The sequence below is a fragment of the Apostichopus japonicus genome, chromosome 16 (assembly GCF_037975245.1).
Source record: "Apostichopus japonicus isolate 1M-3 chromosome 16, ASM3797524v1, whole genome shotgun sequence".
NCBI lineage: Eukaryota > Metazoa > Echinodermata > Holothuroidea > Aspidochirotida > Stichopodidae > Apostichopus > Apostichopus japonicus.
Window position 1 is genome coordinate 34,283,372 of NC_092576.1, and position 20,780 is coordinate 34,304,151.

General features: G+C 34.4%; 2 protein-coding genes across 2 annotated transcripts; both read right to left on the reverse strand.

Moving 5' to 3' along the window:
* Positions 1-562: 562 nt before the first annotated feature.
* On the reverse strand, positions 563-2,932 carry LOC139982386 (beta-lactamase domain-containing protein 2-like). Its single transcript, XM_071995171.1, has 4 exons — positions 2,567-2,932; positions 1,500-1,663; positions 1,151-1,287; positions 563-781 (listed from the first exon to the last, which is right to left on the reverse strand). The coding sequence occupies exons 1-4, from the start codon at positions 2,713-2,715 to the stop codon at positions 713-715; spliced, it is 519 nt and encodes a 172-aa protein (XP_071851272.1). The 5' UTR covers positions 2,716-2,932; the 3' UTR covers positions 563-712.
* Positions 2,933-3,328: 396 nt separating this feature from the next.
* LOC139982525 (uncharacterized) lies at positions 3,329-19,596 on the reverse strand. Its single transcript, XM_071995419.1, has 24 exons — positions 19,088-19,596; positions 17,991-18,072; positions 17,337-17,469; positions 16,905-16,976; positions 16,714-16,785; positions 16,179-16,250; positions 15,825-15,896; positions 15,576-15,647; positions 15,281-15,352; positions 14,935-15,006; positions 14,312-14,383; positions 13,582-13,653; positions 12,992-13,063; positions 12,573-12,644; positions 11,315-11,386; positions 10,678-10,830; positions 10,243-10,311; positions 9,308-9,376; positions 8,902-8,970; positions 8,278-8,334; positions 7,911-8,092; positions 6,124-7,703; positions 5,689-5,815; positions 3,329-5,126 (listed from the first exon to the last, which is right to left on the reverse strand). Exons 1-24 carry the CDS (start codon positions 19,103-19,105, stop codon positions 5,068-5,070), a joined length of 3,462 nt encoding a protein of 1,153 aa, XP_071851520.1. The 5' UTR covers positions 19,106-19,596; the 3' UTR covers positions 3,329-5,067.
* Positions 19,597-20,780: the final 1,184 nt, after the last annotated feature.

The window sequence follows — 20,780 nt, forward strand, 5'->3', positions numbered from 1 at the left end:
GTGTAAACATAGTGTCCTCATTGCAAATAGGCGAGGCTGATTATTTGAAAATTGTGGTGAACTTGTTAACGACACAGTAAACATTATTTTCCCACAAGTGGAGCAAGACAATTTTATTTTGAGGATCAATACATGTTGTGAATAGTGGACATAATCATAAATCTCTCAGTAATGTATAACGTTATATTATTATGTTACAAAAACATGTAAATCAACTAGAAGGGTAACTATTGTTGAGAAATTAAGTTAACAGGACAAGTAAACATAGAATGTGCAGTAAAAGTAAGTATATCTTTGTGTTTTCCTTACTTTATAAAATATAACGTTTGGTAGGACGCGAGAGGGGAATGAGGTGGGGGTGGGGGGTGCTGATTATAATACTATGACTATGCTAAACCCATATTTCCCTACATTCAAAGCCTCGTATGAACGATGATTGGTCAATTTCTATATGGTTTGCATATGTAAATTTAGTCTTTAAAAATGCCATTATGAATGCCATGATTAAAATGACATTCCGTCTTTAAATGTGATAAATTTAATAGTCTTACCGAATAGCTTTCTTACGTCGTCGTCAAAGAATTGACCAACGGTGCGTTTCTTAAGGTCAACCCTTCGTACAAGGGCGTCCGAATATAGTCCGAGTGTTATGCCGTGGTATCCATGCTTTGTACCCGGTTCCCAAATCGGTTTTGTGGCAGCCAGGATTCTATCAAGTTCCGTGTGATTTTTCAAAATGTCGTAAGAGAGAGGTTCGTCTGTGGTGAGAAGTCCTGCCTAACTTCAAACAAAGTCAGAAAAGGGAAGAGAATATTAGGAAAAAGTTTGTTCCCCGATTTTTTTCCTTTCTATAATGTTAGTGTAAACTCGAAACTCTTTGGCAGCCACTGCGTATTGAAATAACCGGGCTGTGCTAATATTCATGTTTTTAACTTAAGAGTAATATTCAATAGTAGCTGATACGACACGCTCTCGCTCAACCTGACTTAAACTACTTTCACAAAGTAGTATGCAAGTATGTGTCCTTTTCGATTAAAATATAGTTAGCATTTGAAAAGAAAAGCCCCCTCCTAAGAAAACGATGAATTTGAAAATGATTTTTTTTATTATTATGTGATTTTGATAAATCTTAAAGGATGTTTGTATTTACCTCATGCTCTAACAATTGTTCAACCGTGATTCTTTCCTTCCCGTTCTGCGCAAACTCAGGCCAATAGTGCGCCACGGTTTTCTTAAAGTCTAGCAAGCCTCTATCGGAAAGCATGGCTAGACACACAGCTGTGAGACCTTTCGTAAAAGAAAATGAAAATCCGAGATACCTTTAAATACTAGCAAAAGTATGATTCCTTAGTTAACCAATATTGTTTCGAATAGTAAAGCTAATGCATATCCCAAAGATGTCGCTACGTTATAACAGGAAGTGAAAGTATACAAATAAATGTCGATATAAAGGTTTATTTTTGGGGACGATGGTGTGTTTCTTTTATTTCATAGCCTACCTTTTGTTGTTGAAAATATTACTGTCATAGTGTCCTCCCTCCAGAGTCGTTTTGCTTCGGCGTCTGCATAGCCAGCCCAGAGGTCAACGACCTTCTCTCCATCCTTGTAAACAGAAAATGCAGACCCAGCATCCCTTTTGTCCCAACCTTCTTCATAATTTTGTCTGTGGGATGTCAACCCATAATAGATCTTATTTCCATTTAGTTCATAACATAGCTCGGACTAATATTTTCACCATAACTTATATAATTCGTGCAGTTACATGTCATAGTGGTAATGAAACAAGTCCCACTGGTCACCTGTCTGTTTTATTTTGCACTATACTATTCGATAATAGGTTAACTCTGAGTCTAACAAGAACAAACAGTCGAAATTGATTACGGTTTAATAATATTATTAATAATCTTAAATCACGAAATAAAATACGTTTTGTTAGGAATATGACGTGTGGTTCACAAAATAATTTGAGAACGACAAAACAAAAGACTTTTGTAGATACTACACAAATACAAAACATCCCTCTCTTAATAGTGGATTATAACGATCGGAACATGATTCGATTAATTTCTGTTGAACATTTATTAAGCTACAAAGACATTGATTATTGTAGAAATGTTTCATTCATGGCTTTTCATAACAAACGTATATAACAGTTTAACTAATATCCCCCTCACCTATTCTAACTGAAATGGGGACATATTTATCTAAAATATGTTGTATATTTTGTGCGATGTACTATCAAGCTGAATTTAATAGAAGTATTGCTCCTCGGTTCATATCATAAACATAAACAAGTTCAGTGAACCGAATGTTTTATTCCTTGACTTAGGGAGGGTGGATTTAAAGTTTGAAGAAATGCAAGATTCAGTTTGATATTAAATGTTAAGTCACCTAATAGACTGCTCTTAGTTTTGTTTTTAATCCTGGAGCTACGATAACAAATACACCAGGTACATCCTCCATCTCATCCCAACCCCCACCCACCCGATTCCAGCCCACTTCACCCCGCCATCCTCTCAATGTTCCGTTAGCCCGGAGTAAGACATTGCATGGTTGATATACTTACCTGAAAACGTCACGGACTTCCTCAAAGCCTGGAGCTACAGTACCAAATATCTCAGGTACTGGATATGAAGGTTTCAGGTAAGTAGGTATAATCAAACCAACAATAACTGCAGTTACACAAACGATGCTTGCTTGGCGTAGGAAAGACATTGTGAGTAATCGGCTGTCCTGCTTTGGTCTAGTACAGCTGGACGTACGCGTTTGTGGCTTCTTTGCTCTAGACTGCACTAAGACAGCTTACCACAACGTGTTACTATGTTTAATGCTGGCCTTCATATTTAACCTATACAATAAACCATATTGGCGTAGTGTTTGCTAGTAGTTTAATCGTAAGGTTGACAGACTTTGAACCTCTGGCTTATTTATTGAACAGATTCGGATTGTAAGATCACCAGTAGAGATATAACTTTAGACTCAATATATCAGATTTGCACGACTGATGAGTTCCAAACTTCGCTTCAAAAGGCGTCCCTTAAAAAAAGATTGATTGCACAATCTTGTGCGCTAACACTTTCAATGATACTAAACGGGACCGTCAGCACAATAACCATATATTACGTAAAAATATGTCAAATTATGCTATTGTTTACTAATTGATATTAAAGCCAACTATGATTCAATTTCAATAGCAATTGCTACTACCAAAAAATGGCTAAATTTGCCACACTTGGTTAAAGATCCGGATACTGTAGGCAGTATTAAAAATGTGCTTAGACGCCAACTTAAGCCAATGAAAAGAGGACATGTTCGGAAAATCTGGACGTCTGGTAACCATGTATATTGAGGAGTATTTTTATTTGTTGTCTCAGATAATACCATTTTAAGAGATCATTTAAGATGCTAACAGAATAAACCATTTTCCTTTAGTTAAAAACAATGAAGTAAGTATTCAGAAATAATAACGTTAACCATACCCTTTTTTCGAAATTTAATAAACTGAAATCCGAAAGTGTCGAATAATTCTACTGCTTTATTTAATTTTCTTTCTCATCGATCGCGAAAATGATATGCATATTTTACAATGTGTAAATATGTGATACGTCCTCTTACACCTTTGTTTTATATAAATGTCTACATTTTAAATGTGTGAAATGTCAAACCGTGAGTTAGACTAGTGTAATTTGAACGCACATTTATCGTTATTGATCAGAACTCGAGAGGTTTACAAAAAAAGGCATACTGATCATGGATAATAAAAGTAATTCAGAAGCTCAAATATTTGAATGAGAAATGAGAAATCGTGACTGGTGTAATTTAAATGTTTAGTGCTCTCAACTAGAGAGGTTTATCAAGAAAGGCACAATAGCATAACAAAGTTACAGTTAAACGATGTACAATATCAAGTTTATGTCAAATATTACATGCGCAACGTTTGATCATTTACTGTATGAGAGAATTCAGGTAGTTTTAATCCCATCTGAGTTGCTTTGACTTGTACACGAAGTATAAATTAAATTCGAAAAACATTATTAAGAGAGACTGATCAAACTTATTACATTGTCAAGTAGGGGTGATATTTCTGCTTTAAGGAATACGCCTGGACAATCCACCACTCCCCCAACCCACCAAAATATATGAAATATAAACAGATTTCATTTATTTTATTACAAAGTAGGCATAATATTGTTCTAAAACATTCCCTCCCGAGATGTAAATGCATAATATATTGTGAACATGGTGTACAGTCCTGTTTCATAATTTACCTTTTGTGAAAGTAAACAAACACTTTCATCATAATAACGTTATTATTCAGTGTAATAAATACTGTCAATCATAAACATTGATTTTTCTTTAAAAAAAAAAACAATGATACGGAACATGATTTACTTCAATATTCCTTACTTGTCAAATCTATCAAATGGTAACATTAGAGTACTTTCATATGAATTAGTACAGTATATTGCTTTAAATATTGAAGGTCAGCAGTTGAAGCTTTACAGTCTTCTTTCAAATAATTCAAACAAAACCACTCTAAAAATTAACCACTGGTCAATGGTAATTGTATATATATATGTTATAAATCATAACTGCAAATTCTAGGTACATGACGTCATGACGTATATGTATTTCTTCCAGATGTCTCATCATTTAAACTCAATATTGTTCAGATCGTAATATACAGTGCACTCAAGCATGTTTGTAGTCAAGTATCGTAGACATTTGGCTGTTTACACTAATTTCAATACTAATTATTTGACAAAAATCATTTCAGTTCAATTCAAAATACTACGTGAATTTTACATATTAAGAGAATGCTGCCTAGTAAGTGACGTTAAAGTCTGCAGACAAATATGGTTCCATATTTATCGTTTAATTACCATTTGAAGTTTACACTGTGGAAGGAAAACAATATAATTTTATAGAATGGAAACAACAAAATAATATAAGTTGTTAATACAAAAATGTTTAAATTTTGCAATAACTGAGCGTATCCAAGTCTCTCCACAGGTTGGCTATTTGCCTTGTGAGACTTACTGATGGAAGAACACAATCCATATCAGATTAATTTCCAGGCCAAAGTTTCCTTCGAATGATGCGAACCAGGACCAAGACAACCTCACCTGGACAGAAATACAAGATGCTGTCTATATGTGATATACAAAAGAAGTGCAGCACTTTTAACTACAAGTTAACTTTTTAATGTTTAAATATTCTTTCAAAATAATCCCAAGCTTCCCATCGACAGTTGAGCGAATGGTCCAGAAACGTAGGGATGGAGGAGTTAGGGGGGGGGGAGGGGGGTAAACATTCAGCTGTGGAAGAATCAAGAAACTCCTACGGGTTGCAAAACCACCCGAACCCTTCAAGCTTACAATAAAATCAATAGTATGTATCAGCACAACTTTTCGTCAAGAGGTATTTACAGAATGATCTAAGTTAACACCTTCATTTCCCTGACAATACACCATTTGACATGAAACCTTGTATTTTTACCTGGGGCGGGGCGCCAGATCCTGTACATGAGAGTCATTTTACTACCCTAGGAACACCGTTCCTTGTAAAATCCTTCATTCCCTAACTTTGTCGTGAAAAAAATCATGATCCTCCTTCCTCACACACACACATATACACCTTTACTGCGCAGGACATTGGAACAAGCTAAAAGTCAATGTTCACACATACCTGCTACAGCAAGGACGATACCAAGATCGAGTAATATGAGCAATGTGGATAGGGTTGCTTGATATTGAACGGGCACATGAACTGCTGCTACCAAGATATTGAGGAATATCGCAGTGAGCGAAAACAGCTGTGAAAGACAAACATTTCATTAAATATTCATACTCGTCTCCGCTAAAATATTAAGTAACTACTCGTTAAAAATACTTCGGAAACGTATCATATTAAAAATTATTTTACTATTATAACTAGCTTGTATTTATTGTATGCGTCCAACGAATATTTCCAGAATAACTTTACGATAAGAATGCTTCTTCATAGCAACTAACAAGGCAGCGATGAACAATACGTATGTTCTGTTGTGATATGTTTTAAAATGAGCTAGAAAAAAAAAACATAATTGTGATGTATAATGTATTCTTAACAGTTGCAATTTACCTGAAGATGTTGTTCAAATCGACTTTTCATAGGAGAGAACTTCACATGAAGAGCCAAGAACAGAACCGATGTACCGATGGTGAATAGTTTCGTCAAAGCGTCTCCCCAACCAAGAAGTGTAATCAACATTGTCTGTCCAACCTTCCTGCAAAGCTCCAGAATCTCCCAGAACCAAAATTTATCCTTGTAGTTTTCACAAAGAAAATTCAGGCAGGAGGGAATGTTCTGACGATGTTTCTGACTGGTATAAATAAGGGGGGTTTCTTCGTTTAAATTTGAGCTGTTACTAAATCGGATATTAGCCTTTTCCGTGGATGGCTTTCGACAATATTTTCGGAGGAGGATCAACAGCAAGAAAGGGAAGGCTATTACATACAGAGCGGTGGCAATATATGCTTCAGCTTGGTATTGAGCAATGCTTCCACAATTAATATCATAGTCAGCTCGAAGTAGTGAAATCGTAATGTTGCCTTCTTGGTCTACACCATAGGTGTCGCACGAACCGGGATAGATCTCAAAAATAGCATCACAACTTGGTTGGTATGTTACAAAGAGGACAAGAAGTACGTAAGTATGTAACTTGGATCTAATATTCTTCAGTTTCGCAATAATTGCTGCACTTTCATCTTTACTAAAAAACTTAAAGTATATTTTGAAAACTAGATATATCACAGTGGAAACTACAATAACTGCTATTGGAAGAAGTACGGCAATTTTGAATCGAATGATTGGATCTAGTTTCAACCGGCTATTAAGGCACTGAGGTCGGAGAGTAATCTTTAATAAGTTGAGGGCGACATAAGAAAATATTTCTCCTACGTAGCGTAGTGGTCCAGCCCAACTTACAATGTGGATGCTCTCGTAAAGATCTCCAACCACCTGATAAAAACCGAGGAAAATTTTCATACGTGAAGAAAGTTTGTCCACGAACAATCTGCCGTCTGTTTCCCTCGCTTTAGTATTTTGCCAGATGACTAAGATGATAATCAAAAGGCACAACGAGATGGTTATTATAATCTCAGATATAATAAACCATTTTGATTGACAGGGAAAACAATAATGCAAAACAGAGTAATATGCATTTTGACATTTACTGCAAAGCCATCCTGTGTAACCTTTCAGGCAATTGCCATTGATTCTAGTCGGTGTATAACTGTAGTTGTTTGCGCAGTTTTTTGATCTTGGACACCTGAAGGCTCTCGGCATTTTGAAGATATACTTCGTCATTGATGGATCAAAACTATCATTAAGTGTAAGAACATTTGTAACGAAGCTAGAGTAGAGTGATAAGTTCATACCAGTAAAAGACCAATTCCAATAGTAACCGGGTAACAGACTCGTAAAATCATTAGAACAGTTAAAAGCTTCCTGTAAGCAATACCTACACCTTCCAAATCGATTGGTGCGAGTATAATTCTGTTTACAGAAACAAGCTCTGAAACCAGCATGTCTAGTACGATCTGTTCCTTCTGGACACGCTTTACAGTCCGATGCAGAGGAACCATTCCCTTGTAGGACATAGTTACCACTGCTACAATTTTTACACGTCTCGCTTCCAATCTCGTCCTGATAAAATCCACCTGTTTGAGAAATCAAATACTGCCTTTTTTCAAAGGTGTGCTCCAGGTTAAAGCTACTTGGAAATTACTTAAATATTGCTTTTGAATTCAATCAATTAATTATATAATCATCACAATATCATACCGAACATCACCACAATCATCTTTGTCATCATCATTGTTATCTCAATCAATCCTCCCTCGAAGCTGCTGTCAAAAATGACTCACCCCTTGGACAGGTCATGCATTCGCCGATACCATTTCCATATCCACCAGGCTTGCAAGGACTACATGTAACATTTGTGGGATTTCTCAAGCACTGAAACCCTAGCTTTATGAATAATGGAGTTAGGACACCCGTATCATGTGAAAATGTCACCTTTGGAACAAACTCGTTATAAATGCAGACTCTAAAAATTGAAGAAACAAGAATCATGGAATTTAATACGATTCAAAAATGTCTGTCAAACTATACTGGTGTTCTTCATATATCGAAACAACATATAATAACATTTGATGTTACATTAACCTGAAACATCGCAAAGGCTATTGCTAAACACATTTCGCACTTTCGATAATTTCATTAACCACTCACCCGTTTCCAATTCTCGTAAGACGTGGTAGCTTTTTTAAATTCGCACAATTCAGATACCTGTTCACATAATCAAATGATGAAAGTAATCATCAAACATAGTTCTGAAGAGCGTCTAGTAATACAGTTGTGCAAGTTTATCAAGATCGTTTAAACTGTACGTCAGTATCATCATTGTGACCTTGCGGTACTACAACATCATCAAAATACATTGTGATATATGACCAAGAAGTTTCAGTTACTATTATATCAATAATTATTAGCACAACGGAAAAACGAAATAAAAGTCTTCAAATTACGTTCCTTCCGTGAGTTAACGTAGTTGAATGTATTTCGGGCCGTCGCTATACCCTGTGGGACGTGTCGTAGCAACACAGAGTCATGGTGCCCCAGATGATGTTAAAACCCGATTTTAAACATTTGCAACAGAGATCACTTCGTTGATTACTGCTTGGATAAAGGCATACTTATTATATTTTTGTTTGAACAATCTTGTAACTTTGATGTTTGATTAAAATATATTCAAAAGGTGGTAGGCCATGGCTGACGTTCTCTTGCTTCAATTATAGTCAGAGGAGTGCAATTCTCTTTTGTGTAATATATTTTTTATGTATTAATAATACTTACATCGTTGCATTTCCAATACCACCAAGAGCTGTCTCGGAGATCTCTTCAATATCGTTATTGTAGATGTGACTGAAATATAACAACGTAATAATAGTAGAGAATATTAAAAAAATTAAAAAAAAACCATATACCGAGAAACAAGAAGTACAAGAAAGCATAATTAGGAAGTGCGCAGCAACTAAATGGCCAGATCACAATGCTTTACTGCGACCCTCGTAAAATCATTGCAAGCGAACATATCAGTTGATATCATATCTCTCTGTTAAATGGAACACACACACACATATATATATATATATATATATATATATATATATATATATATATATATATATATATCTTAACAATATTAAGGAATTAAAGAAGAATGCGTTCAAAAAGTATTGATTTATTATTGATTACGTACATGGACTTAACAGTCCCTCCTCCAAAAGAGTCATTTTTCAGATTCGTTAATCTGTTTTTAAATAGAAATCTGCCGTAGGAAGAAAATGATCGTCGATTGTTATTGGCAATTGAATGATGGAAAATAAATATCAACATCGATTGTTATCGATTATGAGGTATAATGTTGATAAAATTGCTGTATTAATTCGATCCTTACTTAGCCTAATGTATTTAGTATCATTGCTAAATAGACAGCTAAAACAAAGTTATTATTAATTTTCTACAATTGAATATAATGGTAAACATTGAAAAGTTATTTTCTCTTTCATTATGTAACTTTCATTTTCGAAATAATTGTCAAATATTGTCATGGAATATATTTTTTTCACCGAGCAGTTGAGCGTTATTAATGTTATGTTTAGGTATATATATGTTTAGGTAGCGTACCATCACAAATAGTAAGGCACATTAACCACATGTTTTATTTCAATCCGCCAGCGGCGAGGTGAATATAGTTTCATAGTATATAAAACAAGACAATCTGGCTGAGATATGAAAATGATGACAAAAGAAAGCAGAAACATTTTAGAACGTGATTTTGGAACAGAGTCAAGCGTTGTAATTAATACGCAGAAATTTTTTACTTGATCTGTTTTGAAGAGAACTGGTTAACTCTACGAAACCAGGAAACAACCCAATTCGTAAAAATAGTCGATGAATAGTCGATACTGACATACATTTTGAGTGAACCTTTAACAGTAAAATTGTGTGTGTGTGTTTGTGTGTTCTTAGCTACAACCATCACGTTTAGTTTTCAGTGCAAATGAACATTACTCAGATGTTTTCAAATCATAAACAGCTGCCATATGGTATGGTTTATGTCCCTTTAAAGGCTGTAAGTCAGCAAGACATCGTGTATCCTAAACATTTATGAAATATTATTATTGTACTTACATAAACTGAACACCTGTGTTATAGAACGTATTTCTATCAATATTCCGAATAAAGTTGTTGTTAAGGAAGCTTTACAACGACAGGAAAAAGAAATAATCAAATCAATATTCATGATAAAGTAAACGTAGTGTATTTTTGCTTTAGTTAACTTACCTCCGTAATTATGTCATATATTAATGACCTCAGTGCCTTGTATAATTATATATCAAAACTTTTACTTGATAGTCAAATAATTGTTGAAATATCTTCTGAACTGCGAAAAATAGTTACCGAAGACTTTACTAATATCCGTTGTTTAGAACATTTCTTGTTTTACTTCCATTGCTTCAATGCCACTTAAATGAACCCGAACGTAACACAAATCTACGCAATTTCTGTATTTTAGTAAGTCCACAATTGAATTGAAATTAAAATGCTTCTTAAAATTTTGCTTACATTTGATGCAGGGTCTTTAAACCTTCGAAGGTTGTGTTCTTAAGTTGCGTGAGGTTATTTCTCTGAAGAAGCAAATACTGTATGTTATGTTCCGCTCCAGTTGTTTTCCAAAGCCCGTCTGGAATCTCAGTTATCTGGTTATTTGATAGGTCTCTGATAAAGTATGAAAATGTATAGGATCAAAGCGATCAAAAGTGTTATTCCTTTCATATGTAGCTTGTCACGTTATATGCTGAAAAATTTATAATCATTTGTGAACCGTTAATCATTTGTGAACATTTTGTAACCTTTCTGTAACATCAGTGTAACAGATGTGTAACAAATTTTAACCGAGCTTTGGTTATATTTTCATGTTCACCTTTAAAGAACGTACATACGCGTTCACCACAAAACTGACTACCAATATCATATATAGGAAGAATATTTTATGGTTAATTGATTTGGGCAATCAGTCAATCTTTATCCTAAAATACACTCATCTATAGAATATGGTAATTTCAACAGTTAGTATCTTGAATTGAAACTTCTTAATTGTTCAGTTCCTACGTCTTTTGCTTTGTTTTCTGGTTGCACCTGTTATGTCGATGAGCTACAAGATCCTACATACAAAATATAACTGAAGTTGTAACTTCCTTACAAGACATGATTGATCTTTAGATCGCTAAAAATATCTGCTGGTAACTCTGTTATTTGATTCCGAGCCAAAGAGCTGCAGAGTAAAACAAACAACAACAAATAATTCTACAAAGTTCAACAAATAGACAAATACCATATGTATCTCTTGTAGAGGATAAAGAGTAATTATGGTAAATGGAAAATATACGTCAAGTAAAAGTAAGTATTTGAAAACTCTTGATGTCTTATAAAGTAGAATACTCCCCGAAATGCAAAAAAAAAAAATTAAACTCAGCATAATTACTAAACACATATGGAACAGCCTCCATTCTAATCATCCCAACTTAAATATACAAACCCAAGTTTTTGAACCACCTCTCACCTACTCATACCAACCCAGATTTCGGAGTATACATTTAGAGCGCAATGTAGTATTTATGTATTTATTTAGGCATCTCCTGAATGAAGGTAAATAAGGCTTTGTTTTTAGCAAATTTAGGAGCTTGTTCCACAGTGTTGTTGAATTAATTTTAATGTACTATGAGCGTTGCTGTATTAACTACTGGCCTGAACCCCTTTTGCTATCATCGTAAATGTCTAATAGTAAATGACTTGGCCTATAAACAGACTTTACAGTATTTCATTAACGTTGGTTTTGCTTCGGCGTATTGAATAAAACCAATTGATTTAAATGGGCGTGTTTACTTCTTCAAAAGCTTTAACCATAGCAAAGCAGTTTGTTCTCAGCATAGTGAAAATACCACACCATAAAATACTTCACTCAGGTTTATAATAACCTCAGCCCTATAAGTCATTGTCCACCCACTGTTCAGTCGATCGCTCTATGACCAAGGGCCTAGGACATTTGCGGCCCAAAAGGCCGCAATACCATCCTCCTCAAAGCCGATGTATAAATGCGTACAAATTTTGCTTCATAATGGTGGTTATTTCCATTTACGTTGTGTCATTGTTCAGTACCGTACACACCCTTTTCAATAATGGCATTGGAAGGATATCAGGAGGCGAGAACACATCGTGTTATTGTTGATAATGTCGAAAATGTGCAAATTGGCCGTTTCTGGCGTGGCCCATATAACTGCCAAACTCCCCTGTTAAAGAGGCTACAATATTATATTCTCCTTATTTTTTTTTAGAAATGACCATTTCATACAATATGTCGTAAGCTACTACTACAACTTATTGAGAACTGTACATAATAATTTGTGACACTTTGCTTATAAAAACACATAGATAAGATATAGTAAAGGTAACGTACTCACAAAAAATGCAGAGATTTTAACCCAGAGAACGATTCCTTGGTAAGTGTGTGAATTCTATTGGCGGAAATACTTCTGTAAGAAAAAATTGAAAGGACCAACTTAAATGTGAGGAATAATAAAAAGCGAGTACCACAATGATACTGAATTAGGCAAAATCTTGGTTGAAGATATAAGAAGTACTGCGCTTAGAAAATGTTAACTTTTTGTCCATGAAAGGTAAGCACAAGGGGTTTTTTTGGGGGGGGGGGGGTAGAGGGGGGCGTTTCAGTAATGAAGAGTGATACAAAAACTGAATATAGCTTGCATCTGATTCTCCTTGATAGCGGGATGGATATACCTGGTTTCGAGTAATAATAAAAGCAATACACATTATTGGACAATAATGTGCCGGTATTCACTTTAATAGGCGTGATACGTACACAAATGATATATTTGGTGTAGCTCGGAAGAAACCTTGAGGAATCGAAGACAGCTGGTTTCCTACAGCGTGTCTAGACGTGAAACAATAGTGAAATTTAATTAATGTTAATGAGATTCTCCTCAAAATAAACATCACAACCAAGTATTTTCGTTCGAGCATGAATTGTTTGTGAAAGATGGATGTAACGTGGCGGGGTCCCTTTACTTCCATTGTCAGTTGGGAATAAAACCATTCATTTGGGATTTGTTTAAAGTCAGTCTGGATATACAGGTCAGTTCTCTATGCTAGGACAACCTTTGGCTAGAATATGAAGGTTGTGGCGATTCACCATTCCTTTAACTATACAAAACAGAAACCGAAAGTATTTATTAGAACAACCATTCTTTTAAATATCAAACTTATAAACATAGTTTACTGTTATAAAATGCTCCAGACTACTCCATTAAAGGTCTTACCATTCCTAACGTTCCCGTTTCATGCCACTATCTAAATCATTTAAGGAAATGCCCCCCCCCCCCACCCCGCTCGTATCATTGAAATCCTGTACACTATACTCTTGTGCAGGTTACTATTAGATCAAATACTTACAAGCTGTATAGGTGAGTACAATTCATAATTAAGTTTTCGGGCAGGTACATTAACCTATTAAACGACATATCTCTGTTGGGAAAGCAAACAACGTTGACTATTTATTGATAATCAATTTCAAGGAAGTGACAGAAACAATTCTATACCCCTTGTATAGGTTGATCTATTAATCCATTGCTTCAGAAGTTCAAGGTAAATAATCCTTAGGGTAAGGAAGAGTGTGAAACAATATTTGGTTGGATTTATAAAGAAGTCGCCTACCTTAACAGCTGTTTTGCTCCTACCGCATGACTTAAATTACACAGTTACAGCGTTGGCCATGTTGAATTTGTTGTATTTGTTGACTAAATACTATTATGAGGTCACTAATCAGTCCAGTGAAGACTATTTGCAAAATATGTAACTTTGAACAAAATTAGTTGATCGATATATTGTAAAACAAGAATATGACCGTTTTGAATTCCGTTTGTCGTGCCTATTAATCAAATATACCATCACGTGACCACACAACGTGTATTTTATTTGAGAGCAGGTAGTTTCTTTCCGTCTCTGTATCTGGTAATGGTGCAATCATATTGCTAAGTAACTTATACTTAAGAAGTTGCGCTTTTAACCTGTTCACCTAGAATCAATAAGAAATATAAAACAAAAATCGAAAAGCGAGTGGCTCACTACAGTGTAGTAATCAACTTATAGTGTTTTAGTGTAAAATTTAACCTTAGATACTTACAGATGAAGCAAATTCGCATTTTTTTGAAAGATTCCTTTCGGAAGCGTGCTAATGTAGTTGTTAGAAATGTCTCTGTGGCACAAATCAAAACGATCCATAAAACAATAAAATGTTTTTAGCTTAAATTATATCCAGACATTATTTTACTTAACAACAATCCTCAAACACACAATCACATTAAAATATTTAGTTTGTGAACGCTTTCATTTAATAAAGACAATTTCTATGCAGAAAAGGGAACCTATTAGTTGCAGAGACCACTCAGCAAAGAAGAATATGACTGGTATGTAAAATGAAAGACAAATACATTTCCAATGTACAAGTTTGACATTCAGACTATAGGTAATGAAACATTATTCAATCGGTTTTCAATTTACCCCTGTTTGAATTGTAGAGCACGAAGTGAAACCACAAACTAAAACCCTTAAAGTAATTTAATTTTGTCCGTTCTTCATATTTCTTAACTGAACGTTTGGGTCAGAATATAAATACAAAATACTGAAAGTTACGTTATTGTTGTAAATCGTCCAACCAACCCCCGCCCCCCCCCATTATAAATGTGTAAACAACAAGAGAATTTTAGTAAATTTCTGAAATGTTGTCATTTTAAGAAGTTTACGTACAATTCGACCAACAGTTTGTTTGAAGAGAAAGTGTTAACATCAAAACTGCTAATTTGATTCCGAGAAACTTTCCTGAGTTAAGATAAAGAAAATAACAAGTATTAACAAGTGTCGGTGTATTTGCAAATAATATTGCAACATTCAACGTATTACTATAAGCGTTATGTTAACTTTGAGTTTATTTCATATTAAATCCGTATTGTTAACTTATGGCATTGATGATGACTATTTCATAATACGATCGACATTTCTGCTAACGTTAATGCATGCATTATTATAACTACAACTATAGGGCGTCGACTTTGGCTCAATTTGTAAAGCGGTTTCAAAATTGCAAGTTACTTACAGTGTCTCAACAGATGATAACGAGGAAAATATTTTGGGTGGTAGAGTGTGAATATAGTTTCTTGATAAAATACTGAAAAAAAAATGTGAGAAATAGGGATAGAAAGGGTTAAAAGGAACAATCGAGGTGCGAAATCAGAAATTTTTGTTATGTTAGTTGTAGTCTACATGATATACACTTCAAATATGGACAGTAGAAAAACACACAAAGTTAATGGTCTGTTTCTTAAGTAAACCATCGTGATACTTGCATAAAAGTCTGGATTTGTTTGAAGGTTTAATATTTAGTAACGTACATAGTAACAAGATGCTTCAGTTTCATGAAAATATTTTCAGAAAGCTCCTGTAGTTTGTTTCGCGATAGAACTCTGTGAAACAAAGAAGAAGAATGAATAAATATGTTTTGAAAATCAATATTTCTAAGCATAAACCCAGGATATGTAATCATTCTACAGGTAGACGCCAATATCAATCGAGGGGTGCATAGTTCCTTAAGGTTTTAAATACAAAGGGTGCACAAAAATGTGTAATGTGTTACATCTTACATTTCCTTCAGATTTAGTGTTTTAAGTAGTAGTTCATCTGGTAGATATTTTAGCTCGTTTCTGGACAATTTCCTGTACGGAAGATAAATAGTTAAATAAAAAACCTTACATTTCTGCATGTGAGGAATAATATTTATCGAACTGTATACGACATATGGAAGTTGCGTCACCCATGAAAGCGAAAATGCATTGACAACTTTGACAGAAATTATGTCGTAATACAGCATATCTGTTTTTGTATATACTTGATGCGTTGGTATTATCGAGATACTTCACGTGTAAACATATGTATCATAATTAGTGCTATTTGACTTTTTCGGTTAAGTCTATATGTTAAGCAACAGTTGAACGAACAGTGTTGCCAAGTTGGTTGTCTTCCAAAATATCTTCCCAGGCAGATGACTCAGTGTATTATTCGTCATGTCTCTGTACGATATAGAAACAAATTACTGGTGAAATACCTCCAAAAAATTAACAAGAAACTAACACAAAAAATGCGTCTCAAGCTCGCAAAACTAGGCGTCAGTATAATTAGATATGTATAGATATAACTATTGACAACTTTTTGTGAACAGTTTATTAGATTTGATATATAAATTCTGGTAAATGTAGGTATAGATGACCATAAGAGCGTTTAACGTCCTCATAAATATCTTTTGAGAAATTGTCCATAACGGTTTCATTCTTTTATAATTTTTTTCTGCATAAATTAAAAAAAGTCAAGGTTAATTGGAAAAAAGTACCAAGAATCGAATCAATTTGTTCAATGTAAATTATCAACAATGTCAGCTGTAAAAAGGTTCGCAGAGTTATTTTAATCTTACTTGATCTAGTCTTATGACTTATAAATTGACGAGGTAAGGGATTTTAAACTGTCTCGTCTACTTACATTAATTTCATTTCTGTGTTGAAATTAAAGGCACCATCGGATATAGTCTCAATGATATTGCTCTGTAAAAATCTGCGAAGAAAATATGACTATCGGTATGACGTTCAGAGTAGGAGAAATGAATTATTCGTGCTGTCATTTATGTTGGCATATATGAAAATCTAATCCATTTGATATGTGTAACTACTTACAGGTCTTTCAAATGCGATTGGTTAAGGAAAGGATCTCTTGGGATAAACTTCAAATTATTCACTGTAAAGTTTCTGGAATAAATAAAAATAGTAGCAACAATAAAGAAAAATAGGGACAAACTATAAGAAAATAGGCATAAATTTCACTGCGAAATACAATGAGGTCTAAGTAAGCGGTAATTGTTGTAAATAATGTATAACTATGTTGTGTTGTTTTATCATATTGTTTTATTTGTTCATGGTTGATATTCGTAATTAATTGTTCATGTGGAATCACTTTTGTACTCATCAATTTACTTTGCTGGTCTCTTGGCGGTCAAAACAATCTGTCGTTTCCAATAAGCGTTCGTGACCTTCTCTGGGTCGTTTGACAATAACTTTCCTCGCATGAAGTATGAAATGCCGTACGCACAATGTTCCTTCAAAACTTACATCTTAGTAACGTTTGACGGTATATTCGTCGGAAAGTTACCCAGGCTTCTATTGGAACAGTCCATTTCATAGAACTTGTTAGTTTCACGGCAAATACATTCCGCATCATCTCCACAGAGAATCGCTCCACGAACTATGAACATAATTATGACATGTTAAAGAAACAGGTTAAATGATACTAGACCATAGATGATAATGGCAACGATAACGATTCAGATAATAATTATATTAATGATAATTATAATGATAAGGATAACAATAACTATCATAATAACTATATGTTATCATAATCTTACGAGATAGCTCTGAGGAAAACGTCTGAAAGAATGATGGATATATGTATATGTTCCCTTTTATTTGCTGACTGCCTGCGATCACATAATTCTAACCGGGTCATTCGTATTTCGACATGGGTAATCATCAAATGTAATATTAAACTTTAATGATGCAACAATCTTAAAAGTTGGAACAACAGGGCATCCCACTAATAGATAATTATAACGAAAGAAAACTAATGTAATGAATATTTAATTAAAGTGATTGCTTCCTTTTTATCCTTATATTCATAGCCTGCACTTTTTGAGTATCACAAGTATCACACTTGACCCTTTATTAAAGATAGTTTAATACTCTCTCATCATAAAAATAAAATACCTTCATAGCTTTTGAGTATTTCGTTGTGATAAAGGAAAAAGAAAACAGCTATGATCAGCCTCGTGGAAGCTTCACTCTGGAACTGAAAGTAAGGTAACGAACGTAATATCAAAGCACTATTTGAAAATAATCTCATTTTCGACCAAATGATGAAAAATAGAATAAAAGCTTTTAAAAGAAGCATTTTGTAGACACAGAAAACTTGAACAATTATAGCATGTGAAGAATTTCAATTCATATTACAGTAGAACTAAATAATGAAAGTATTATTTGTTCCCTATCACTAATTTACCAATTAATTATAGTTAGAGTATCAGCAGAGCATAGCTTTTCAATCAATTGAATTGGAAACAATGCATTCTTAAAATCATGCTGCAAATCGAGTAAGAAAACACAATTGAAAATATTTATAGACTAGCTCAAAATGGTAATTACATATTAAGGTCATTAATAATACATTTGAAATGTGTTACTTACAGGTTATATTGCCAACAAGTACAGGCCAGATAACACAGTAAGAACAGTGGAACGCCTTAACTGGTTCAGATCCATGTCTAGCTCCCCAAATAATTATCTCTGACTTTCAATTATGTGTATTTTGTCTAGATTTTCTGAAGTCAGTTTTCATCGTTCATTAAATTCATATCAATATTTGAGAACGTAGGTCACATATGTACCATGTTTCCTATTAGAACTCGTTAAGGAATATTCACTTATCCATCAAGTAATTTAAAGGTTAGTAAGCATGTATAATATATTGCAAAACAAACAAACAACAACAGGTGGGTTTTACACTTTATCACCTCGAAAGTTGACCTTTAACAACAACGCAGCCCCGTAAATATAAATCTGCATATATTACTCCAATGTACAAAGTATAGCCACTAAGTGCTATCACGTGTTATGTCAATATCAGTTACTTATCAGAGCCTTTACCTTTATGAATATAATTTATCAGATATATAGTAATATCAAAATTGAACTATTATCAGCTTAGCACACTAACATCCTTTACATATCGTTACATAAGCAAATGGACATATGGCACTCAACAGCCCTGCACATACGATTTGCAAGATACAACGAATTTTACTTACGCAAACTGTGAACCCCATCGGCAGCAGAACACCTTAGTGTCTACGGACAAATAGTAACTCTATGCAAGATAAGCTGAACCGCAAGTTATGCTGTACAATTAGAATTCACCTCAACATTTAAGTTCCTTGTCTTTGGAAACAATAATAGAAACATGTGATGTCGTATCTGTGACTGTTGATTGCAATTGAAAAATAACTTACTGAAACTGAAATCTGACAGCATTTTATTATTCTATTACATATCTACCATACGTCTTTAGTCAACATTGCGTTTTGATGTTGACATATACTGAACTAGAAGTTGTTCGGACTCTTCATTTTGGTCACTGAATGAAAATATGTATATGCGAGAACATGAAAAGATAGCTAGGGCTGCTGGCAGTGGAATGTTTCTGCCCGGCTCACATTTCAATTAGGGATACACCACACGACAGTGCTTGGTCATTCAGGTGAATTCCTTGTATTAGGAAAATGAGTGCCGGGCAATGGAGTGATCATTGTGTTGTTAACCTTTATCAAGGTGTTTCTGAAAATTGTCGCCAAAGAGAATGTTTTAACAATATAAAGCGCACGGAAAACATGGACATCATGGACAGTGTCAAACCACATTTGGTATTTAACTATACAGTAACGAACATAATCAAATTTTGATCAAATGGTTTCAGCTTCTGATGTCTCTTTTATATCACTCATTAACAAAAATGACACCACTCACACCATTATCTTCCACACAAAATCATATTTTATAATAACTATCCGAATTTAATATTCTACCGAGAACTTTCAATGTAGGTAACTTTGTACAGTGTATTGCTGCATGAAGGAATTGTATTAGAACCGACCCAACGACACTCCACCATGTAGTCACACATACAGCCTTAAATGGTGTGAGGACTCGCGCACAAAAAAAGTCTCATGCCGGTAATCTGACCTAGTTTCGAATGAGGTGTAACATAAGTGTTAGGCACCACCACCGATCCCAAAAAATACACACAGCTTGCTACCGTCGGTAATTAGACACAAGTGCACATTCAATACATACAGCTACGGTCAATACCCACAACACAGTGTAGATAGCAGCGTAGACATCTCAGATCTAGATAACAGATAACAAGGTATCACGTTTCATTTGTCTGCATTTTGTCTGCATTTTGTAGCGATAAGAAGAAAGCGTCATTTGCAAGCAACGGGAAGTTAACTTTTTAGAGCGCGGCATGCGGTTTGGGGCGAGTCTTCAATGCCTTTAATGCTGAACATAGGTACAAGAGTCTTAACCCTAAAGGGCAACATAAAAGAAAATAATAATCATGTTGGATTATTGAGAATCTATCTAGCGCACTCTTTTTTAACTGCATTTACTTTGTGAAAGATTACTATTTCAAAGATTATGTAGTCTAAGACAATATTGACTATATTCACGTGACGTGACTTGTGCTCTTCAATTTGTGCATATTGATGACGATTCTGATGAGAGTAGTGGTCGATTTAAAAAGGAAAATAGCGAGCATGTATTATTCTAAAACATTTCAGTGTTTGGGGTCATAATGAATTTAAATGTATAACTTCAATGAAAAGTATGTGGTCTTACTGATAGATCAGCGAAAACGCGCAATAAACCTTCAATTATTTGTTGTGATATCATTTATATCGTACGACATAAGCTACTTAGTAATCACTTTCAGTAGCAGTTCAG

What these genes read in the sequence shown, in the direction of transcription:
- LOC139982386 (XM_071995171.1), bottom strand. Translation starts at nt 2,715, where the DNA reads ATGTCTTTCCTACGCCAAGCAAGCATCGTTTGTGTAACTGCAGTTATT. An exon ending in GAAGTCCGTGACGTTTTCAG is followed by an intron (nt 1,664 to 2,566) that starts GTAAGTATATCA and finishes GACATCCCACAG; the next exon opens with ACAAAATTATGAAGAAGGTT. An exon ending in AACAATTGTTAGAGCATGAG is followed by an intron (nt 782 to 1,150) that starts GTAAATACAAAC and finishes CTTTGTTTGAAG; the next exon opens with TTAGGCAGGACTTCTCACCA.
- LOC139982525 (XM_071995419.1), bottom strand. An exon ending in AACACAGAAATGAAATTAAT is followed by an intron (nt 16,251 to 16,713) that starts GTAAGTAGACGA and finishes TATATCGTACAG; the next exon opens with AGACATGACGAATAATACAC. An exon ending in TTAAAGACCCTGCATCAAAT is followed by an intron (nt 10,312 to 10,677) that starts GTAAGCAAAATT and finishes GTCGTTGTAAAG; the next exon opens with CTTCCTTAACAACAACTTTA.